We start from the raw sequence: 21,114 nt of genomic DNA, 5'->3' as shown, positions 1-21,114 counted from the left end.
ATACATATGTGAATTAAACAGCTTTACAATGGGAACAGTGGCATTTATTTTTTAAGTTTATATGAGTAAATGATGATGGCGTAAAAATGGAGATCTAATGAAAAAAATACCAGTGTCTCATGGGAAACAATTGTTTATAGCTCTGTACCACTGTTTAAGCCCTCCCTTCTGATCTTGCATTTGACTACTGGGCAGATGGATCTCACCTTCACTTCCAGATTTCATGGTGGGTTTCTGAACTGCAGTTGGAAAAAAAAATCCAGCTTCTAAACTGAGATGATCTGCTTGGCAAGTTACTGAAAGACAGTAAAGATGAAAGTACAGAAAGTTTTTTCCACATTCAGTTTTCATACACATCTATATACTATTTTAAACAAAAACATCTGCTTTACTGCCACTACTCTAAGGTTTTCTTAAAGGCTGGGAAAGAATTCTTTAAAAAAATGCTAGATTTTATTAACATTCCAGTTAGCAAACAGATGTTATAATCAATTGTAACAGCGCATGGCAAGAAAAGTTGGAATTATGATATGAAAACGTGTCAAAATGTGGATGCTCCAACCTACTTTTAAAGGCAAGGACACACCTACATGCCTGCACAGAAACAAAGCTGTGAACCTTTTCTATTGGAAAACATGGGTACCTGGTCCTACCCTTGTCAGATGTCAGCGATTTCTCTGAGTTGTCTTAACCTTCGGTACACGATATTGCAGATTTGCTGAGCTTTCCCTTGGGCAACTTTCCCTTTATCACAGGGAAACTAAAAACACAGCAGTGCCTCCAAGTCTAATTTGGTGTCTTATTTCAAACGCAGACTTTGGTGAGCGGATGAACTAAAGCTTGTGACACCATGTAGTCACAAGCCCATGTGCCACATGCCTACAAACACCAGTTTTTCAATGCCCCCCCAGGCCTTTTGCTTATCTGCTCAGAGAACAACACCTGTTGGTGTATTAAAATTATTTTTTGCGATGGTTATTTTCCGTGAAGTACCATAAGAGGGCAGTAACATCGCCCACATCCACTTCCAACCCCTGCGAACCGCCTTTACAGTAACCCTGATGGAGCCCAATAACCCTGCTAGCGATGGAGGAGCCCCAGGGCCCACAGTCTGGTTCCTTCACTCTGAGCAAGATGCGCGGGGGGGGGGGGGGGGGGGGGAGAAAAAGAAAAAAAGGATGCAGGACAAGCAGAAAATGCTACACCAGGATGGTTTCTAAGGAAAATATCACCCACCTCAGCAGGAGCAGGCAGCTGTTGTTAGCAACCGGCGTACACAGCCAGGGCGCTCCGGCAGGCAGAGGGGGAAGATGGATGGTTCCTAGGGCTGATGAGGAATTACCCCATCCTCCAGCCCTCGCAGCCCGGCTGCAGCCGCAGGGACGAGCCCTGCCTCTACGTGCTGTGTGTTGCAGCTGGGGGAGAAGGTGAGGATTCGTCTTCTTCCCTCAGCTGCCGAACTCGAGGCCTGCACCGGAGCCTGACGGCAGCGGAGGTGCAAGCCAGGCCTCCCGGAAAGCCCAAATCCCCTCAAAAAGTTTCGAGTCAACATTTTATTTCGTTTCTTACTAATTCATACGGCGCCGCTGCTTTAAAAGAGCGCAAAAAGTACCTCTTTTGACAGCTGCAGGGCAGAAACCGGGTGCGAGCCTCACAGAGGCACGGGGTGGGTGCCGCCCTCAGCCCTTCAAGAGCGCTAGTACAATAACATGGCGGCGGGAAAGCGGCGAGGGGTTGTGTGAGGGGCGAGGAAGCCCGGGAGGTTGTGTGAGGGGCGAGGAAGCCCGGGAAGGGGTGTCATGGGGCTGCCCCCCTCGTCCCCCTCCGCGGTGGCCCCGGACGGAGCCCAGCCCCGGCTGCCTCCACTCCGCCCCCGGGCCGGTTCCCCCGCCCGGCGGCCTGGCCCTTCCCGCCCACACGGTCGCTCAGCAACGGCGGCGCGGCCGGAGGCCGAGGGGACGGCGGGAGGCCGAGGGAGCCGGCCCGGCCCGGGGAGAGCCCAGCGCCCGGCTTGCTGGCCATGGCTCAGCGGAGCCTCTGCCCCGGCACGCAGGTAACGCAGCGGGGCTGGGCCGCAGGGGCACACGCACCCCCCTGCACACACACCCCGCCATAAACAGCCTCACACACATGCACACCCCTACACACACACACACCCCACGCACCGTGGGACACACGGACACACGCCCTGCACAAAGGCTGGCACACCCAGGCATATACCCCGTACAGGGCTTGTTTCTCCCTCACACACACACACACCCCCCACTCAAGGTAGCCCTATACAGACACACTCCTCCATAAACCATGACACACGCGCACCCGGTGTGCGCACACAGAACCCTGTCCGCCGCCATCACCTACATGCACAGACATACTGTCTGTGTGCACGCACAGCCTTGTACACACACACACACACACGTACATACGTGCCGCCACACCTCGGTGTTCACATGCGAACGCGCAGCTTGTCCCCTTTCAGGGGCCTTCCCGGGTACCTTTCCCAGCCCTTTTCCCCCACTTTTCCTCCTCCATTTTCTAATTCCAGCCATTTGCATGCATCCAGGGATCTCTTCCGATCCTATCTCAGGCTTTAAGCGCTAACATCCTCCTTTTCTTTCCTCAGGACATCTCCCACTTGCTGGCTAGCACCTTTGAGGACCTGTACACTAGAGATGTCTTTGGGGTGGACTTGGAGACAAACTGGATCAAGTCCCGAGGAGGAGACAATGTTTATCATGAGAGTTTTACAGAGGAGCTGCAGAAGGTACAAGTTGAAACCACATCAGAGTTTGGAGCTCTGTTCAGCTTTCATTGCTACTTCATAATTTCTAGATCTTCCGTAAAATAAAATAAAAAGGCAGGGGGGGATCCTAGAACTGCCATTTTAATGGAAATTTGCTTGAGCATGGTTTCCCACAGAACCTTTCATACAAGTTAATATTCACCACGTGCTCCTTCATGATATTCTCAGCTCTGGACGGCTTTTCAGACACAGAGTAAAACCAGTAGCCCTTTAAATGCCTATTCTATGGGCTGACAACTTCGCCCTGTAACTACCGGTCAGTGTACTAGACTTCCTATCACGCAATGAAGTATTCTCATGTGCTGCATTTTGAAACCAGATGCTGCAAATATTATTTATATATGCTTACCTTAGTGGTGCACTATGACACATAATCCATTAACATTTGCAACACTGTTTGGGAATCTTGGATGAAATCAACAGCAGAAATGCAAAATACTTTTATTAATCATTGCTCTGATAGCTATTGTCAGTGTATAAAAGTAGAGGCTATTGCTGGATGATTTGAGCAGCAGGTATTTTTTCCATTTTGTGTCATCATGCCCTCTCAAAGTTAGCAGAGCTGAAAAATCTGAAGTTTTCTCCTTCTTTTGAGTCATTTATGAATATATTGGTGGACACAGTATGTTCTGAGTAATAAACATGAATACTTATTCCCTAAATGGACTGCTTGGATAAGATTCATTTTAACTGACAGTACATGTTTGTAACATGTATGTTACAGCTGAACTAGTGACTCAAGGCTCTCTCTGTCATCAGAAAAAAAAAAGAAAAGAAAAGAAAAAGAAAAGAAATGAAAAGAAAAAAACAAACAGGCACTTTTAGGGCACAGTCCATCTGATCTATGTTAGGTATCAACTTTGGCATGGGGTGGAGTTGTATCCTGGATTCCAGTGACAGTGGAGGGATCCCAAAATGAGCAGGAGAGGAAGAAGCATGTCATTTTAGCTGAGATGCATCCTATCCTTTCTATTAAAAAAAAAATAAATAAAATTATTTAATTCTATTAAATGAGCCAAAAGGTTAGACCTTGTTATGTAAAAGTTCTACAGAAAGCTCGGTTAGGCTACAGATGCTCTTGACACCAATGTCTATCAGTTTCTCTTGGTGTTGGTCTTGTACGTCTCTGTGCCTCTGCTATATTCTCTCTTTAATTTACATTTATGCCTCTTTGAGGCAGGATTTTTCTTTTTGAGTTATGCTTGTAAAGCACTTACCACACTGGGCAGAGTGATCAAAAATATATCAGGAGTGAAGTATCACTATTGGGATATTTTGGAGTTTTAGAAACCTTCTTAGTAACTAGAAGGGAACATTCCCTTAAAATTTATTCCAACACTTATAGGCAAAATACAGTACAGTAGTTATGGTCCCACAGAAGGTAAAAGACAGGCATTTCTGTTGTCCTGGGAGGCTCTCCTCATCTTTCACACATTTTTCTTGGGTAGTGCTTCTTACCCAGCACAAGTTAAATGATAGGAATGACGGTTTATGCTTGTAAAGTAACAGTGTTTTACCAAGCTATCTCTGTTTACCTCTCAAAAGCAAATAGAAAACATTTATCTGTAAGGAGATCTTAACAGCTCAAATTACACTCATTTCTCTACATTCACCCATGCCTGTGACAGCTTCTTGCTGAGTATAAGTGCCGACTGACAGAAGCTGACATAGTAGAAGAGAACATCATTCAGGCTCAGGATCGAGCAAAAGCTGAAGAAGAAAGGGCCCTAAATGTGCTGAAGGCAGATGCGGGGAAAGATTTCGACAAAATGAGTTTGCCACCAGGTGAGGATTCTGGAAGTAGTGTCTTTCCCCAGTACATGCTTATGGTACCTGGAGACCAATGCAACATTTGTCTAAATCACTGGTAGGACTGACACTAGGCTCGGTGAGCTTTTGGGTTGGCTTTACATCAACAGAGTAACTTTGAAGGATTTTGTGCAGAGATTCAAGTAGAGTAACATCTGTTTAACATTGTAAGAAACTAAACAACCAGATCATTTTCAAGGTATTAAATTTGTGATTAGTGACTTACCACCTAACTTTATTACAAGCATACATACCTTGATATATAGCAGCAACAAACAGAGATTAAATGTTTCTCTGATGGCTGCATAGCTGGGCTTGAACTGAATATAGAGTTGTGGAAATGCACATCCAAGTCTTGGGATTAAAATACCAGACTGTTTCTCTATCCAAAAATATTACCTGACAGTGATGAGTTATAAAGACAACACTACTTTGGATTGATCAAGATAGTGTATCTTAAGGGGCTAAGCTTTTTGTTTGTTTGTTTGGTTGGTTTGTTTTACCATTGCAGTGGCATCCTCTTTTAGATGGATTGTGGATAATGAACTTCTCAGAAAAAATCATTTAACCTGCCCTGATGATTACATCACTGATAAATTACATGTTACTAGAGCACCAAAAGGTAACTTTTAAAGCAGAGAATAATTTAGACTTTTTAGAACACTCTATAAGAATTGAAGCATCGGAGGATGTAGCAGATCTGATTATATTTTTATAGTTTTCTGCCAAAGCAGAAGGGACTCTAGTATTACAAGCATAAAATTCCACTACAGGGACATTGTCAAAATAAAATTGATAAAAATTATTGAGTTTAAATGTGCTTAAGTATGAAATTTAATGGTGGTCGCACATTTGTTTACAGTTCTTTCCATCTGACACAAAAACTGTATTAATTGTGACTGCTCTGCCTCTATTCAATTTCATTAGCACAAAGCTGCAACTACATCTTGTATACAGAGAATGGAAGTAGTTATATTAAAGTAAAAACTATTTTCAGGGAAATAAAATTGTATTCTTTATTTTGGGTTTAAAATTTTCCAGTTCTGGAAATATATCAGTTTAATTTGCAAATGAAGATCAGTAAGAAAAATCTTTTGGGCAATGTCAAGACTTCTTTACTTCTTTTACTCATGTGTGAGCCAAGGTGAAAGGTTTTAGTATCACTAAAATGAAATTTTTCAGTCAAGTCAAAACAAACATATCAGACTAATCAACTTAGTCACAAATTCCAAGATTTGGGATTTTTTTTTCCATTGTAATTCCAAACAAAACCAAAAATCTAACATCTTAGAGTTTCCTCTGAGGTGACAATTTTGTTGTCTAACTTTAGGAACATGGAACTAGGTGGTACATTCTGTTTATGTCAATTTTCTGATTGTTATAAGTCCATCATATAGATTTTTTTGTAAACTGAACAGGACATTCTAAGTCCCACTCACTTGTAAGATTAACTTAGCTTTCTCAGAGTAATATAACCTTCTTTGTATATAGCTTGTTTAAGTAATATTTTTAAAAGCTTTCTTATTAAAGCACTAAGCTTCATTTGTGCAAAATAAACTATAAATGTAAATTAAATTCTAGAGGATATAAAGTGTATTTTTACCATCAACAGGACTAAAATAAATTCATACACCTATGCTTAGAATAAATGCTTATAATTAATGTTTTTCTCTCATAGAATTAAAATTTTCTTTGAATTGCAGGAAAATCAGAACCTGGCTACATCAAAGAGACATTTAGTTTTAAACAGCATGTTTCTTCAGGCTCGTGGGACCAGATGCCTGCAGAGGTTGCACACCTACAGACAATATCTGGTAGTCTGTCAAATGTGTCTTTGTGCACATTAACTCTGCCTTCAACTCCAGACTCTAGCCACCAGACTAAAAAGACAAGTAAGGTACATTTTATAGATTTATTTATTTTAGTCTATCGGCACTGTAGGGCCTATTGCTGTTCCTGTAACAAAGGGTGAATATCAATGCATTGTTGATTTGGCTTCAGGACTTATTTTATTTGATCTGTTAAGAAAAGAGAAATACAATATTTCTATATGAATTTTCAATCCTGTATAGCTTTAATTAGACATGTACAGATACCTTTTTCATCATCCTCAAAATTGCTGTGTTTAATTTTGGACCATGATCTCTTTGTTTTTCAAAGAAAACTAGTGCCTCACAGAAGCTAGCCTGGAAAGACAGTAAGTGCAAAGCAGAGGGAGAAAGTGAGTGTGCTTACCTTGCCAAACTTGAGAAAAAGCAGAACTACTTGAAGAACCCCCGCTTCTTCCCACCAAATGCTCTTCATGGAGGCAAATCTCTTGTCATTTCTCAAGAAAAGGTGGCACAAACTATAGCCAGAAGAAAAGCAGAAGATAATAAAGGGTATGCAGTATATACAGTTTCTCGATTCTGAGCTGGAGCACAGAGAGCGCTTCACTATAGAATTACTGTGGATTTACATGTAGATATTTTGAGCTAAATGTCTGAATAGTCTCTTAGGAAACAAAGTATGTCTGTATGACATTTTGGTTTTGCTAAAGGAAACATTTTGCCATTTCTCATTTTATCAGTATTTAAAGAACTAGGCAGTAAGATAATGTCTCCCTTTTTTTATCTTTCAGTGACACCTCATTCGTTCCTGTGTTTCTTGCCAATCCACCTACTGTTTTATTTTCTGATTATGAAGTTGGCCAGGTTTATGAGGTGAGAACTTACTTATTTGTAGAGAGTTAATTCTACCACTGAAGAGCATTATGTCCTGCCATGATCTACATATTTCATCCAATCTTTTGGCTTTCTGCAGTTTAACAAAAGTCTGAGTTTCTTCTTTATATAGAATTAATGACCCTTTACCTTCCTTGAAGATACTCTTTCACACAGGCCACTGACACACTGACCAGTGAAAACTAGAAGGGACCCTTTTCAGTCTCTGCTTCATTTTGGTAGTATCTGATTCAGCCTTTATTGAATAAACTGAGATTTTTAGGTTGGTTGTGATGATAAATTAGTTACTACTAGCAGAGTACTAGGGAACTGCAAACATTATAATGAGTGATGATAAATACAATGGCGTATTTTATTTTCTTTTTGAATGAAGATGACTATAGAGCTGCAGAACATCACTTCAACATGTCATCACGTAAGACTTATCCCCCCCTCTACTTCAGCATTTGCCATTGGGCCAGGTAAGGGTTCTTTTTACTGCCTTTAAGATGTTAACACCTGAGAGATCTAATTCATCTGCTTGAACAAACATTTTTCAGAGACGTTATGTTTGGTTCTGCTATCCATAGTGCTCAGTTTGTTAGAAACTAAAGGTTGACTTATGTCTCTAGGACCTTTCGCATGCAACTCATAAGCAGATTCAAATGGTCTCAGGAGGAATTCAGGAAGACTAACTAACATTAAAGTGTTTGAAGTTAGATTGAAATGTATCTATGGAATACCTAGATTCAGTCTTATCCAAAATTCATCTAGGAACAGACGTAGTTTGCACTGAAATCATTAGGGGGAGAGGGCAAGAAATAACATACTTCAGTTGCAGCATATTTAGAAATTTAGATGCCCCCATGTAAGCCTTGTTGTCTTGTGACAGAAGAAAACTGGGTAACATTTTTTAGGTTTCTCCTCACTCTGTTTTCTGTAGTTATGAGAAGTGTATTTCAGACAAAAAAAATCTTCTTTGAGTTCAGTGGAAGATATGCACATACACAGATTACACTGGCAAGCCTTTTGTAGTCATTCCTTTTTATCAGCTTGACTTAGGCAATAAACGAGGAGAATTTACAGGCATCTTTCCAGAGGGAGATGCGATCATAAATACATATTCCAACTTTGGGAGGTTTTAATGTTTTTTTAATTCCCGGCATTATTTTTTTTTTTCAAGGAAAATTTCCAGGAAAGGGAGGAATGATTGCTCCTGGGATGACATGCCAGTATACGGTCCAATTTATTCCTGAATATCTAGGAGATTACGAAGATTGTATATTAGTGGAGACCCAAGTATCAGAACCTCTTCTGATCCCGATCCAAGCTAAAAGACCACCTCCAGTGTTAACATGTCAGTAATGTCCAATTCTTAAGTTTCTCTAAAGTTAAATGGACTTGCATTTTTTTTTCATTTGTCTCCAATTTTATGTCACAGACCAAATGTGGACAAACTTGGCAGTGCAGTTTCTACACTTTGATAGCTACCTAATTTTCACTCATAATAGATTTATTAGTTATTAAAATGTAATCCTGTCAAATTTTTCCTCAATTATTTGTTCTTGCCACATCAAGCTCATTTTTTTTCACTGTATTAGAGGAGTGAGCAGGAGCTACTTTTCTAGGTTTGTGTCTTGTCAATTCCTGAACTCCTAACTGTAATTACTGATCCTAAACATTAAGGAATTATGATTTAGTTATAAATATTTGATGCTGTTAATTAATATTCATGGAATGTTACATTAATTATATATGGATATGACATATCTGCAGGATTCACCTCTCAGATATCTAGCCTCAACTGTAACAACCAGGATTACTTTTGCAGAAACTTGCTTTGATTTTTTGTAAATTCACCTTTCCTGTTATACTGAGCTTTTTAAAAAATCATCTTACTTTTTGTTATCATTCAATAGAGTCTTTAAGTAGGAAGCACCATTAAAATGTAAGATGAATGTAGAAATATGCACCTCATACTGTTTAACTTTCAAATGGAAAGAATTTGAGGGTTTTTAGCATTGCAGCACCTAGCATATTCACATGCAGTAATGTTGTCTGTAAAGAGTTATTTAAGAAGTAGCTGGCTTTGCCAGCTGGTACCCTCCACTGTCTGTGTAATCTGATTTTCTGTGTTACTTATTGCAGTGCCTCGCATTATAGACTGTGGTTCCTGCCTTGTTGGAGGAATAAAAGTAACAATGATTTTGTGCAGAAACGAGGGAATTAGCACTGGGAAGTTCTGTATAATGCCAAAGAAAGCCTGGCCACCTCCTAATTTCAGGGTGAGTGATTGGAAGGGAAATACTGGACATGGTATGGTGTAGGTGCCCTGACATGAAGGCCTTTTGAGCTAGTCATGGTATATTAGCACAGAAGTCATAAGGCCTTGCTGGGGACATCCGTATTGTGCCATTCGCTCAGGGATTCACATTTATCCTCAAGACCAATCTCCCTGGATGTCCGAACCTTCTGCTTGTGCTCTGGCTTGCCTCTGGAAGAAGTTGTCTTGCTTAGTGGTGAGGTAAACTCAGGCATAGATCAGGGAAAGGACAACTGGCTTGAACTTTAACGTTAGACCTTAGCAAATAGAAATGCAATCAGTTCTAGCATTACTTGAGCTAATTTCCTCCCCCTCCCCACCAAAGATATCACTTACTGACCTTGCTGCACCTGTAGACCCTAGCAGTCCACTCCAGTACTGCTCTGTCTTTAGCTTTCCATCACAAACCACGGTCTAAGTAAAATGGATAAAGAATATAATATGTGACTTGTAGACTGGCATTTTATGTGCTGGAGAAAAGGCTGATGGGATAGCTGATGTGCCAGGTTGTCCCTCCTGAAATGTTTTACAGTTCCAACCCAAAGTGCATCATAAGCATGGAGAAACAAGACAGATCTCCTATGCTCAGGCATAGCTTTTCTTCTGTGAACACAAATATTAGGGCTCCTGACACTATCATTTGTCTTTGGAGACAGCACCTTCCCTCCTGATTTCACCAAGGTAATTATAAAGCGTGGAGCGTTTCTTCTAATTAAGCCATATACATGTCACTTACTTTTGAGAAGTGTGAAAAAAAATTACAGAAAGGGGTAAAACAGTGATGTTGTATACTGCCTGTTTTAGGTAACCCTGTATTTTAAAAACAACGACCTGATCAATTTAATTTATTAATCTTTCTTTTTTCTTCTTTTTTTCTTTTTTTTTTAACACCTTAGTCTGTTGCCACTGTAGGTTTTGTGATACAAGATCCTTTTGGGATCCATCCTGCTGTTTTTGAGCTAGCTCCAGGGCAGAGCACAACAGTAGAGGTTAGTACCAACTGCTATAGAAAGTATTTGTACTTCACCAAATACATTAGCAAGCAAGATCATTGTAGAAGGTCTTGGCTGGACCTTGCAAATATGGGTTTGTGTGAGCAAAAATGCTCAAATCCTTTTGTGCACTTATGCTGGAAGAATTGCAATTGTGAGTCTTACTGGAGAGTCTTTCATTGCAACTTCGAAGACTTGCTTAGCCACTCAGAGACCAGTCAGATTTTCCCCACGCAAAGAATCCTGTTAGAGAAAACAGGAATCTGAGAACACAGGAGTGCTTATTTCACTCCAGCTGGGGCATCAAGTCCAAGAATCTTTTCCTTTCTGAGCTTCCTTGGAAAAAAGAACATTTTGGGGAAAAAATTCTTTCATTGTAGAGCAACAGGTACAAATCCTTCACTTATGCTGTACTCTTCCCTGAAAAAGATCCTGCAGTAGGTGTGCATTACTGGTGGCCACCACTGCTTTGCCTGATGTGGACCACATTTTATTATAGCATCACTGTGGAGAGAGGAAGAGTGATGTAGAAAGTATGGCTAGCCTCCAGCTCTTTATTTTACCAGTGCCTGCTGGCTGTTAATAAGAGGAATGGGTCAGGCAGGTGTGGATAAAGGAGAAACATTTCTCCTCCTTTCTGTCTCCCCAGGTGCATTGCTTCAGCAGGGCCAGGCACATGTGGGAGAGAAAAAGGAGACGGATTTAGCATGGGTTGGGTTTGCAGGTGGTAATGGATAACAGGTAGAAGAACCATGGTGCACATTGCACAGCTAAAGGTTTTGGCCCCTGAACCTTTTTTGTTGAGGTGGAACTCAGGGAGGGCACACAGCAGCTGCCCTGCTCACACTGTTGTAGCTTGACAGGCAGCCATGCTGTTGCTCAGTAAGTGACTGCGGGCAGATACAATTCTGAGGGTGCAATTCATATAACTAACCCAGTAGACTGCCCACATCTCCAGTGACTATAAAGGCAGCCTCTGGTGACCATCCAGATACACACATATAAGTTTAGTAACCCAGAAAACACCTGTTTCTTTCTGGTTTCTATTAAGGGAATTTGACACTGTCTGTTTCTTGCAAATATAAGATTTAATTCCTGATCACTAGAACTGTGAACATTTATAAATTGAAGTTTATTGCTTCCTGGAGAGAAATCAGTTACAGACATTGCTATTTCACTTCTCTCTTTCAGGTAGTGTTTTTCCCTTCTGTTCCAGAAGTCTCACAGCAAACATACACCATTGTTTGTGACAATTGCCTAGTCAATGATGTTACAGTCACAGGTTTGTTTCTAAAACCTTTCAGAGATCACATTTCTAACTCTGTACATATTCAGATAATGTTGAGTGGTGGTTGATGGCTTGAAGTGATGGTAACACTTTATGTCACTGGATTAAGCAAATACTTTGTCCCCTGATGGTGTTAAATGCTAAGCATTTTTATTATTATTATTATTACTGCTCCATCCCAATGCATTAAATACATGGGATTCAGAAAACACTGAGCTCTTAACCCACTGTAGCCAAAAGTCCAGATGTAAAATGTCGCCAAGTAGCAGAAAAAAAATCATCAGGTGCAATTGGTTTCTTAGACTTTTATATCAATAAGATAACATGACGAACTATAAAACATCAGCTTTAGCAGGGCAGAAATACATTTGGGTGTGAAGCAGATTTGGGGCAAGTCTTGGATTAGGGTATTCAGGAGAGATAGGCAGTCTTTGGATTAGCTAATGAAACCAGTTGAAATTCTTGTAAATGTTAGTGCTTGTCCTGTAATGTAATTGTGAGTGCTATAACATTAGGCTTGACTTGTAGTCTATTTAGTCACTTTATTACAGGTATTTCCCTTGGAAATTTTTTAATAGTGCATTTGCTGCTTATTTTTATTTCAATATACTGCTCAAAACATCTGGAAGCCACATTATCAACCATTGCAAACACCGTGCTCACTTCAGTGAAACAATGCTAATGTAAGTGAGCTGAGGTTGTGGCCCTGAAATCCAAATTTGTTAAATTCATGAAGAGAAGATCTCTATTGATATATGTTGATACACAGAGAACATCAGGAAAATATTGTACAATTAACACATTGGAGTTCTGAAACTTGAGGAAACACCAGATATAATCAGTAATGGCCATTGCTGGCATTTGCTGTTAATGAGTAATGTGAACAATGTTAATAGCCAGATGGTAAACAGTAATACCTCTTATTTCTTCAAGGCGTTGGACAGCTGATAGCTCTGGAGCTTTTGTTCGTCACGGGTGGAGAAAGCAAACATGAACCTGGTGAAGTTACTGATGTAACAGCACAACATCTCATACGATTTGACCCCCAAAACCCACATGCCACCGAAGAGAAGAAATTGGTTATAAGAAACTCTACGTATGTAGCTGCTATTAATAGAGTAATGCTCTGCAGTCTGAACATGCTGGTAGGGATCTCACTTGTGATACCATTCTCTCTCAAGCTGGAGTAACCTTCATGCACCTGATAAAATCTGTGCAGAAGCCTTGCTTCTTTTTGCTCCATTGTTTAGTAATTAAGGTTCAGGGATATGCTTGTGAGAGCAGGAACATTATACATAGATCACACTTTATGGCAACCAGTAGCCATACCATTTGGTTCATACACTGCCAAGGTCAATATATTTGCTTCAGTATAGCTAAATCTACAACTCCAAAAGATTCATAAATACAGATGGTTGCAGGAAATATTTAACAGGGTCAGCCAGGTGAGATTTATCTAACTTTACACATCTACAGTGTATACTTGTGCAACTGAGCTAAGCACCCTATGCTCTTTTCCTTTCCTAGTGCAGGGAAATAGATACTTCTAAGGATGCAATTCTGACTGTAGACATCTCCCATAGGACATAAGACATCCTGGATGCCACTGGATCTCCACTGATTAAAATGGGAGCCCAATGTAACTAACTCGTATTAAAACTTTCATATGATTTCTACTATTGAGTCCTAACAGATTTAAATATAAACTCTTATTTGAAGTCAAGGAATATGTCCCTATGTACAATTACGTTGTACTGAAACTAGTGGCATCCTGATTTTGCTTAAAATCAGTTGGGCAGTAATAGAAGTACACTAATGTGCCTGATTGCAGTGGTTAGAGGCTGCAGACCATCAAAGCAGTGAGGAGGTCAGTGCTGGTTTTAGAAACATTAATGTAAATTGCTACTTGCCACAGTGAATTTCTGGAAGTTTGTTTTGTGGCCTGGAAACCACACATGCATAATGCCAGAACAGAATGCTGTTTGGGTGAAGAAAGTGTGATTCAGTGAATGGAATACTGTAAACTGATGAAGGATGTGACTATGCCAATTTCCATATTTTCTTTGTGCTATAATCGTGACAGCAGTCCCTGCACATCTGGTGTCAGCATTTGTATGAAACAAAACTGGACAGGCTGAGACTGAAGTCCACAGAAGCAGGAAAGAGAAAACTTTCTACTGCTATAGAAAGTGATACGTGTTCAGTTTTGTCATTGATACTCACTTTCAAATTCCAGTGTCCTTCCTCCCCTTATTAAGGCAAAGGTTTTGAGGTCAGCAAGGTTTTAAAACCCATGAAGACTTTCCATGGAATACGATTCTGCTGAAGCAAACTAGTTAAGCAACCTTTTCTGGATTACAAAGAGTATTGCAGAGCCATTGCTATAATCTTAGCTGGAGCCACTGTGTTTGTTGACATGTTAAAGACCACATCTTGCACTTGGATTAAATTCAGAATGTTATGTAGATCATCAGCAGCAGTGATCCAATGCAAACATACTGATACCAGCAGGAATGGTCCTGTTGATCTCAGATTCTTGAAAGAATTGTAGAGTTTCCTAAAAGTTACATTTCATGACAAGTTAAATAAGGCAAGAAAGTGTTAATATATCTTACATGTTTATATAATTTACTTCCATGTATTAGCATTTTCTTTGTACAATTTATATACTCTGACTCTGTGCTACCTCACCAGCTTTGTAGCTTGCAAAGACTGCTAAGTCTAACCCCTGTAATTTTTAAAGAGAGGAATTCCCTACATGGAAAAAGGAACTGAATATTTTCTCCCAATATTTTACTCAAAAATATCTGATTTTTTTTAATCATAGTTTTTTTGTTGTTTATTGATCTCTTTGCAGCCATGTAGAACTTCCTTTCTACTGGCAGATAATAAAGCCTAATCTGAAACCATCAATACCAGAAGAAACTGCAGACTTCATGAAGCTCAAATACAATCGAGACACAGAGTCAGCCTTCTCCCTAAATCCTGAGCAGGGAGTTTTGCTTCCTGATGCAGATCATGAGTTTATTCTCACTTACACTCCACAGGAGGTATGGCTTGTGATTCCTTCCTATCTACAAACTCCAGCTGTGTATTTTTATGCAAGTCATAAAGTTCTTGCTGTGCAGCTTTCTAAATTAAATTTAATTAGCTGGTACTATGCTCTGATAAACAGTGTTCAATATGTAGAAAGTTACTAAAAGAAAACATGTTTTGACTGCAAAATATGAGACAGTTTCTGATCTCATGTCATTTTTGGTACCAACTGGACACAATTAATATTACACTGAAACTATGGACACAGCCTCGTAGCTGCAGCTGTGCTGGCTGCTAAAGTTGCCACCCTCACCACAGTACCAGCTCCTTCACAATCTCCTGACCCTTCCCCTTCTGCTGAGTGAGCTGCTTTGGGGATGTACCCCATACCTACTGCAACCTAAAGAAGTTTGGTTAGCAAACAGTTATTATTTAAACTGTTTCCAGCTGTAGCTTTTTTGGGCTGAAATGGGTCCTATGAACAGCTATGTGGTAAATTAAGGGGATAGTAGTAGCCTTTGGCAGAGAAATCACGGTATGCAGCTGTGGGTATGCAGAGGGGTGCAATGATGCTTGAATGCAGCTGTACCAGTGACTGTTGTCCTAGTTTCTGCTCCCCTGTCTGTGTAAATAAGGAGCATGAGCTCACTGTATTTAAAGAAACTCAATCCAAAGTAAGCCCAGCAGTGGGAATATCTCATGCTGTGGTGATTGACAGACATAGGAATACCTCAAATAAGTATGGAAGAAAAACTAACTGGGTTTTTTAAAGACTCTAATTAGTTAATAGAAAAAGATATTGAATTAACAGGTACACTTAAATTAATATCTCTTTACAAACAAATTAATCTTTTGCAAAGCCCTTCAGATTTAAGGCCTGCTTCTGTGTTTCCTCTTTTTTCCCTCATTAGAATATAGAAGACATCCTCTTTTCCCATGATGGAGAAGTAGTGTTTCTTACTCAAAATCAGATTGATGGTCAATTAAGCTAAATACCCTGGAGCTGTTAGGAGAAACTTTAGGTTAGTACAGCAGTACTGAGCTTAATTTGGGGAGCCTTTGCAGATGCTTGTGTGTAGTATGCAATATACTAGGGAAATAATAACAGGCATGTCAAAAATGAGTATTTTTCTTGGAACTGTACACCATGAGATCAGAATCTGGCTTAATATTTTGCAGTCAAATATGTTTTCTTTTAGTAAATCTAGAGTTTGAATATTGTTTATCGGAGCTTACTTAGTACTCAGATGATGATCATTCATCCTTTAAACGTAAACTACTTTTTCGTCTTTTTTTAATCCTCAACATAACTGATTACTTGACATTAAAATCCTCTCCTTCTTCATCTGTGTAGCTGAAGAGTTATCACAGTGTGATTCAGATGGTACTGAGGGACATCCCAGAATCACCTTGGTAAGCTGAGAAACAGTATTTCCTGGTAAGATGTGTAGCCATGTTTTAGCAATGCTATTACATTGAGTTACTGGGGTTCTTCATCTTTCTGGTGATGATGGACTGACAATTATAAATGATTTTATCTGCACAACTAATTGTGGTACAAAGAGTGTCTCTGTGATCTTCCCTCATGTCTGAACATATGCCTTAGCCCTAGCTAGGGCTGCACCTTTCTTGGAAAAAGATAATACTGTCATTTTGTCTGTTCATTTTCCAGGCTTCCTGCTGAGATTTCCAGCAGGTTTTCCTGTTATTACTGTTTGTCACAGCAGTCTATGACTGACTGACTTGTTCATGAACAGATTGGGACAACTAGAGTACATTAAAGAACTACTGTAATTTTTCCAGTTTTTAATTGTCCCCAGCCTGAGCTAACTGCATACCTGCAGTCTGTACTTCAGAAACTGTTGATGATTTTCAGTTTTGGTCTGGCAATTAAAAGATGGAATCCAGTTTAAACACCAGTTTACGATGCTTAATAATTCTGCCATATTTCCTCCCAAAGCTTGGTAAAAGAGGAGATGCTTCAAAACATCCCGGAATACAAAGCAGAGGATGTAATAGCACTGGAAATAGAGGTTAAAGGATCAACAGAACCATTTCATCTTCTTCTGGAACCATACGCCATTATCGTCCCTGGAGAAAACTTTATTGGTGTAAATGTCAGGAAAACATTTAAGGTTTGTTTGCTTTTGAATTCATTGTTATCATGTGCTTTGTGTCACTAGTTGTCATAGGTGTTATTAGAAGATATCAGACAATCCATGTTATTTTAGTTTTTCTTAAATATTTTTAAAGGAGGCTGTGACTCCAGGAGGGTCTGTACTGAAATCCTCTAGCAAGCCTCCTTAGCCCTACACTTCTGGCAGCAAGCTTCATTCTTTTTTCATCTTGCAAGTTTTATACCACAAAGTTTTACCCTTCTAAATGTTTTTCTGGGTCACTAACCTGTTGCTTATCACTTTGTCACTCCTGTAGTGTAAAAGTTTTCCAGTTGGGAGGAATAGCCAATGGATGATTAAATTACTTCATAACAGAGGCACTGTTCACGCAGAGGACTACAGCAAGCACAGAAGAGCAACAGAAGTAACATATGCTGCAGCTTACTAGACCTTATTCTTTCCTGCAGGTTCTGAATGTTTCTGTTTGGCCATTATGGGACAGACTGCTGCTGCGATTGTCCACTCAGCATCCTCATCTCTATAGATCAGGATCCTTTTAATCTTAGACTCACTTGGGAAAAACAGGCCTGTTAGCAAGAGCCAGGCAGGAATACATTTCCCAGTTAATGGTCTTCCCATTTTTTCTTAAAGATACTGCTAATCAGGTTTAGTTTTATGCTTTCTCTTCCTACAAGTTCTTTTTCAATTTAAGACAGCCATTTCATATTTTCCCATAATCCAGTATAGCTACATGTGTGGTATAGGTAATTAAGTGACTTACTGATAATGTAATGACATTCCTCGCAGTTTCCAATTGGTTTTTTAGTCTTAAAAAGATAAGAATTTGAACTGTGCTTAGAGATAATTGTGCTTCAGAGAACAAAGTTATTTGCTGTAATTAAGAAATAATGTCTGAATACATCTGAAGAGCAGGCCAAAGATTTCAAGAGCTTATATCATCTCCCTCACAAACAAATCCTTTGCCAAAAAAAGGCTGCTTTCAAAAGAGAGATTTGAAGTTTAAATTTAGAAGGTCTGTTACATTTTTGAAAAATGGGGAAAAAGTTTAAAAGCCTTCAAATATGATAATGTTCTTGGAAAGAATGGTTAATGGATTTTCTTCAAGTTTCAGAAAACACCTTCACCTGTGTGAAGGTAGCCACTGTGTTAAATATAGTGCTTATATAATCTGAATATAGTGCTTTCAGCATAGATCTCCACATCTGAGCTACCTGGGCTAAGCTTTCCTTATAGTCCTTGGAGACCTCGTTGGCAGCATCAGGGGGTGATTAATCTCATCCTATAGGCTAAAAGAGGTTGGAGGAATTGCTCCCAGCACTCTCTAGTTGGCTTTATTTTTGGTAAAGAGAATCCTAGGAGATGAGGTCAGATGTAGCTCGTGCATCTATTTTGCAGACACCTGAAATCCAGTCAGGTGATTCCCACTTCTTCTTGTCCTTGTTTTACATCACAGAGGAGAAAGGAAAGGGAGGATGCAGCATTATCGTGAAAATAAGAGTAGTTAGTGCATGGCACTGGGTAAGTACTGTTCAAGTCAGAGGTTAGATGAAGTTCTGTGTCTTTCCACTCTTACCATGCTCAGTTTATTTCAAGATTCAGGTGAAAGTACAGTATGTTGTAGCTAGATTCAAGGTATATTAGTAGGTCGTAATGTTTAGTGGTGATCAGGATATGGTTAGAGTTTGCAAAGTATGTAAAGTAAGACTTGCAATACCTAGTTTGCAGTGCATCAGTACTCTCAGCAAATTGGCTTGTTGCTATGAAAGCTTAAAGTGGATTAATTGTCTCATTGATTTTAATTGTTTTAGATGTGGAATAACAGCAGATCATTGATCAAGTACACGTGGGAGAAAATCATGCCCTGTGACATCATGGAAGTTGAACCTCATACTGGCGTCATAGGTAAAGTTTCTGTGACTTGCAAGCACCAATTAATGACAGAAATATTTAAATTGGTATCAGTGGAAGAGAAAAGTCACAGAGCACTATAATGCAAGCTGCAAAGCAAGATGTGATCCCTAGCCAAGTGAAGCCAGGAGGAGACTTAGTTTGGTTCTAGGAGCTTCAGTAGCAAGCTTGCAGCAGGTGGTTTCTTTGCAAAAAGGTGAGACAGGACCCTGAATTTTTCTTTTCTAGATATGAATAATTGCTGTGAATTTGAACTGGCAATTACTGGAAGCAAACCTGGGTGCGTCAGCCGTAACCTGCAATGTAAAATTGAACACTGTCTAGAGCCAGTTGTGCTGCATGTTGAGGCTGCTTTTAAGGTAAGGAACAGGTCAGTGTCGCGGGATGACTAGCTGTGGGGCCTGGCCATTGTCCATATAAAGCTTTTTGCCTCTTAAAGGCGTGGCAAATCTAAAGCAGTTACAAACAGGAATTATTTTTGCTGTCTAGTAACTATTGAGGCAATGTGATTACTCCCATGACAATAAGAATTTTTCTGCATTACACGCAATGCATTTGCTTTCTGCTATTCTCTGTGAAATTGAATGTTAATCTTAGATAATGTATGCTTCTTAATTAGGCAGTTCGGGCAGAAGTGTCCGTTCTGACATCTGTTTCCTTGTGTCCTAGGGTCCACTTCTTTGCATTGATGTTCCATCACTCTGGTTAGGTTTGACTAAGCAGGGTGAGAGTGTGTTAAGAACCTTTGAGATTAAAAATCTGTGTCAGCTGCCAGCACAATGGAGAATGCAAGAAAGCCAGGTTTGTCTAGCTGAAAGGAATGAAGAGGTAAGTCACTGCTATAGCTGGCTGTGTTCCCTCTTTAGCTATTTTTTCCTTATGCTTAGGAGTTGTAATATTCATTCCAGTATCAAAAGTTCTAATTTCTGTGACTTCCTATGGAACTGGTTCCACACAGTTCCATAAGTGCACAAGTTCTTTTGAGATTAAATGCTTCTTTGCAATTTTTCTCTGTTTCCATATATTACAAATCCCCTGCCAGCCTGATGCAAAGACATGTGGAGTATTTCCTGTATGACAGTGATTTCAGCTGCTGCTGATATAAATAAGCATAAGACTTTATCAGAACGGAGGCTGCTGAACACTCCTCCCACACACCCACATCAGCATCTTGGACAAGAATCTCAGCACCTACTGAATTGGGCCTTTTGGCTTTAAACAATAGCTTTGAAACATGCAGGTGTGTCCCAAAGTAACTTCTTACCACAATGAATACTAAAACTGTTGTTTAATATTATCTAGGCTGTGATGTGTCAAATGCAGTCCATTCCAGTCTTTCAATTCAGAGCTCGTTCCACCATTTCATATGAAATAACTAAAGTAGCTTGGAGGCAATACTGGTGGCAAAGAATTGAGTGAAAGCTGCTATCTGCAGACCATCACATATTCCTAAAATTAATAAAAAATAAAAAAAAGAAGGCTAAATACTTAGTTTGATTATTTGTGGCACACAGTGGGCTTTGTAGCTAGATTTCTCCTTGGCGTTATGCATTAAAGGGAAGTGAGGAAATCTGGACTCTGGGGTAGGTGCTTTTTGTTGTAATGAAAGGCCAAATTCTTCCTCTAGGGCTCTTTACATAATTACCCATGCAAGGAATCGAGTTCACTTGTTTCATGGCAAAATTGGTCTAAATGCTGTTCAGCTGTTCTGTTTTTCTGGACAGACTGCCAGTTTTGCAAAGGAAAGAGGAGCTTGTTAAGTGGGAACTTTCTATTGACCATCAGGAGATGGAAGCCTGTGAGAAATTGTACTGTATCCCCATGAGTTCTTAAGCTTCGTTTTCTTTTCTATGTATCATGTAGATATCTCACCAACTTTGGGTGAAAGTTGATGGCAAAAAGAAAAGATTTATGAGTGGTGGTTATGGCAGCCTTGCAAAACAGTTGTGTGTGTGTGTCTATCCCTTTTCCCCCAGAACAATTATAATCAGAAGTGCCTGATTAGGGATGGGGGTGTCCTGGAGGAGACCCTGTCCTCACAGTCCTCAAGCCCTTACTTCTCACTGTTATTCCTTTGTCCCCTGCCATTCCCAGCAATTCCCTGAACCCCAGAGA

The 21,114-nt window shown here is 40.0% G+C and overlaps 1 protein-coding gene across 1 annotated transcript in view; it reads left to right on the top strand.

Moving 5' to 3' along the window:
* Window positions 1-1,989: 1,989 nt before the first annotated feature.
* DLEC1 (DLEC1 cilia and flagella associated protein) overlaps window positions 1,990-21,114 on the top strand; it is a 39,516-nt gene continuing 20,391 nt past the window's right edge. The window contains exons 1-19 of the mRNA XM_052807764.1: window positions 1,990-2,053; window positions 2,624-2,764; window positions 4,432-4,588; window positions 5,124-5,234; window positions 6,316-6,509; window positions 6,773-6,993; window positions 7,233-7,314; window positions 7,709-7,796; window positions 8,498-8,671; window positions 9,463-9,599; window positions 10,534-10,626; window positions 11,821-11,911; window positions 12,851-13,013; window positions 14,775-14,967; window positions 16,308-16,366; window positions 16,914-17,088; window positions 18,900-18,993; window positions 19,228-19,358; window positions 19,669-19,827. Of these exons, the coding sequence (XP_052663724.1) occupies window positions 2,021-2,053; window positions 2,624-2,764; window positions 4,432-4,588; window positions 5,124-5,234; window positions 6,316-6,509; window positions 6,773-6,993; window positions 7,233-7,314; window positions 7,709-7,796; window positions 8,498-8,671; window positions 9,463-9,599; window positions 10,534-10,626; window positions 11,821-11,911; window positions 12,851-13,013; window positions 14,775-14,967; window positions 16,308-16,366; window positions 16,914-17,088; window positions 18,900-18,993; window positions 19,228-19,358; window positions 19,669-19,827 (2,496 nt within the window). The 5' untranslated portion in view covers window positions 1,990-2,020. The remainder of the gene's footprint in view (window positions 2,054-2,623; window positions 2,765-4,431; window positions 4,589-5,123; window positions 5,235-6,315; window positions 6,510-6,772; window positions 6,994-7,232; window positions 7,315-7,708; window positions 7,797-8,497; window positions 8,672-9,462; window positions 9,600-10,533; window positions 10,627-11,820; window positions 11,912-12,850; window positions 13,014-14,774; window positions 14,968-16,307; window positions 16,367-16,913; window positions 17,089-18,899; window positions 18,994-19,227; window positions 19,359-19,668; window positions 19,828-21,114) is intronic.

Source organism: Harpia harpyja, chromosome 1, assembly GCF_026419915.1.
Source record: "Harpia harpyja isolate bHarHar1 chromosome 1, bHarHar1 primary haplotype, whole genome shotgun sequence".
In the NCBI taxonomy this organism is placed as follows: Eukaryota; Metazoa; Chordata; class Aves; order Accipitriformes; family Accipitridae; genus Harpia; species Harpia harpyja.
The sequence above is the reverse complement of the archived record's forward strand: the minus strand, read 5'-3'. Positions and strand labels throughout refer to the sequence as shown.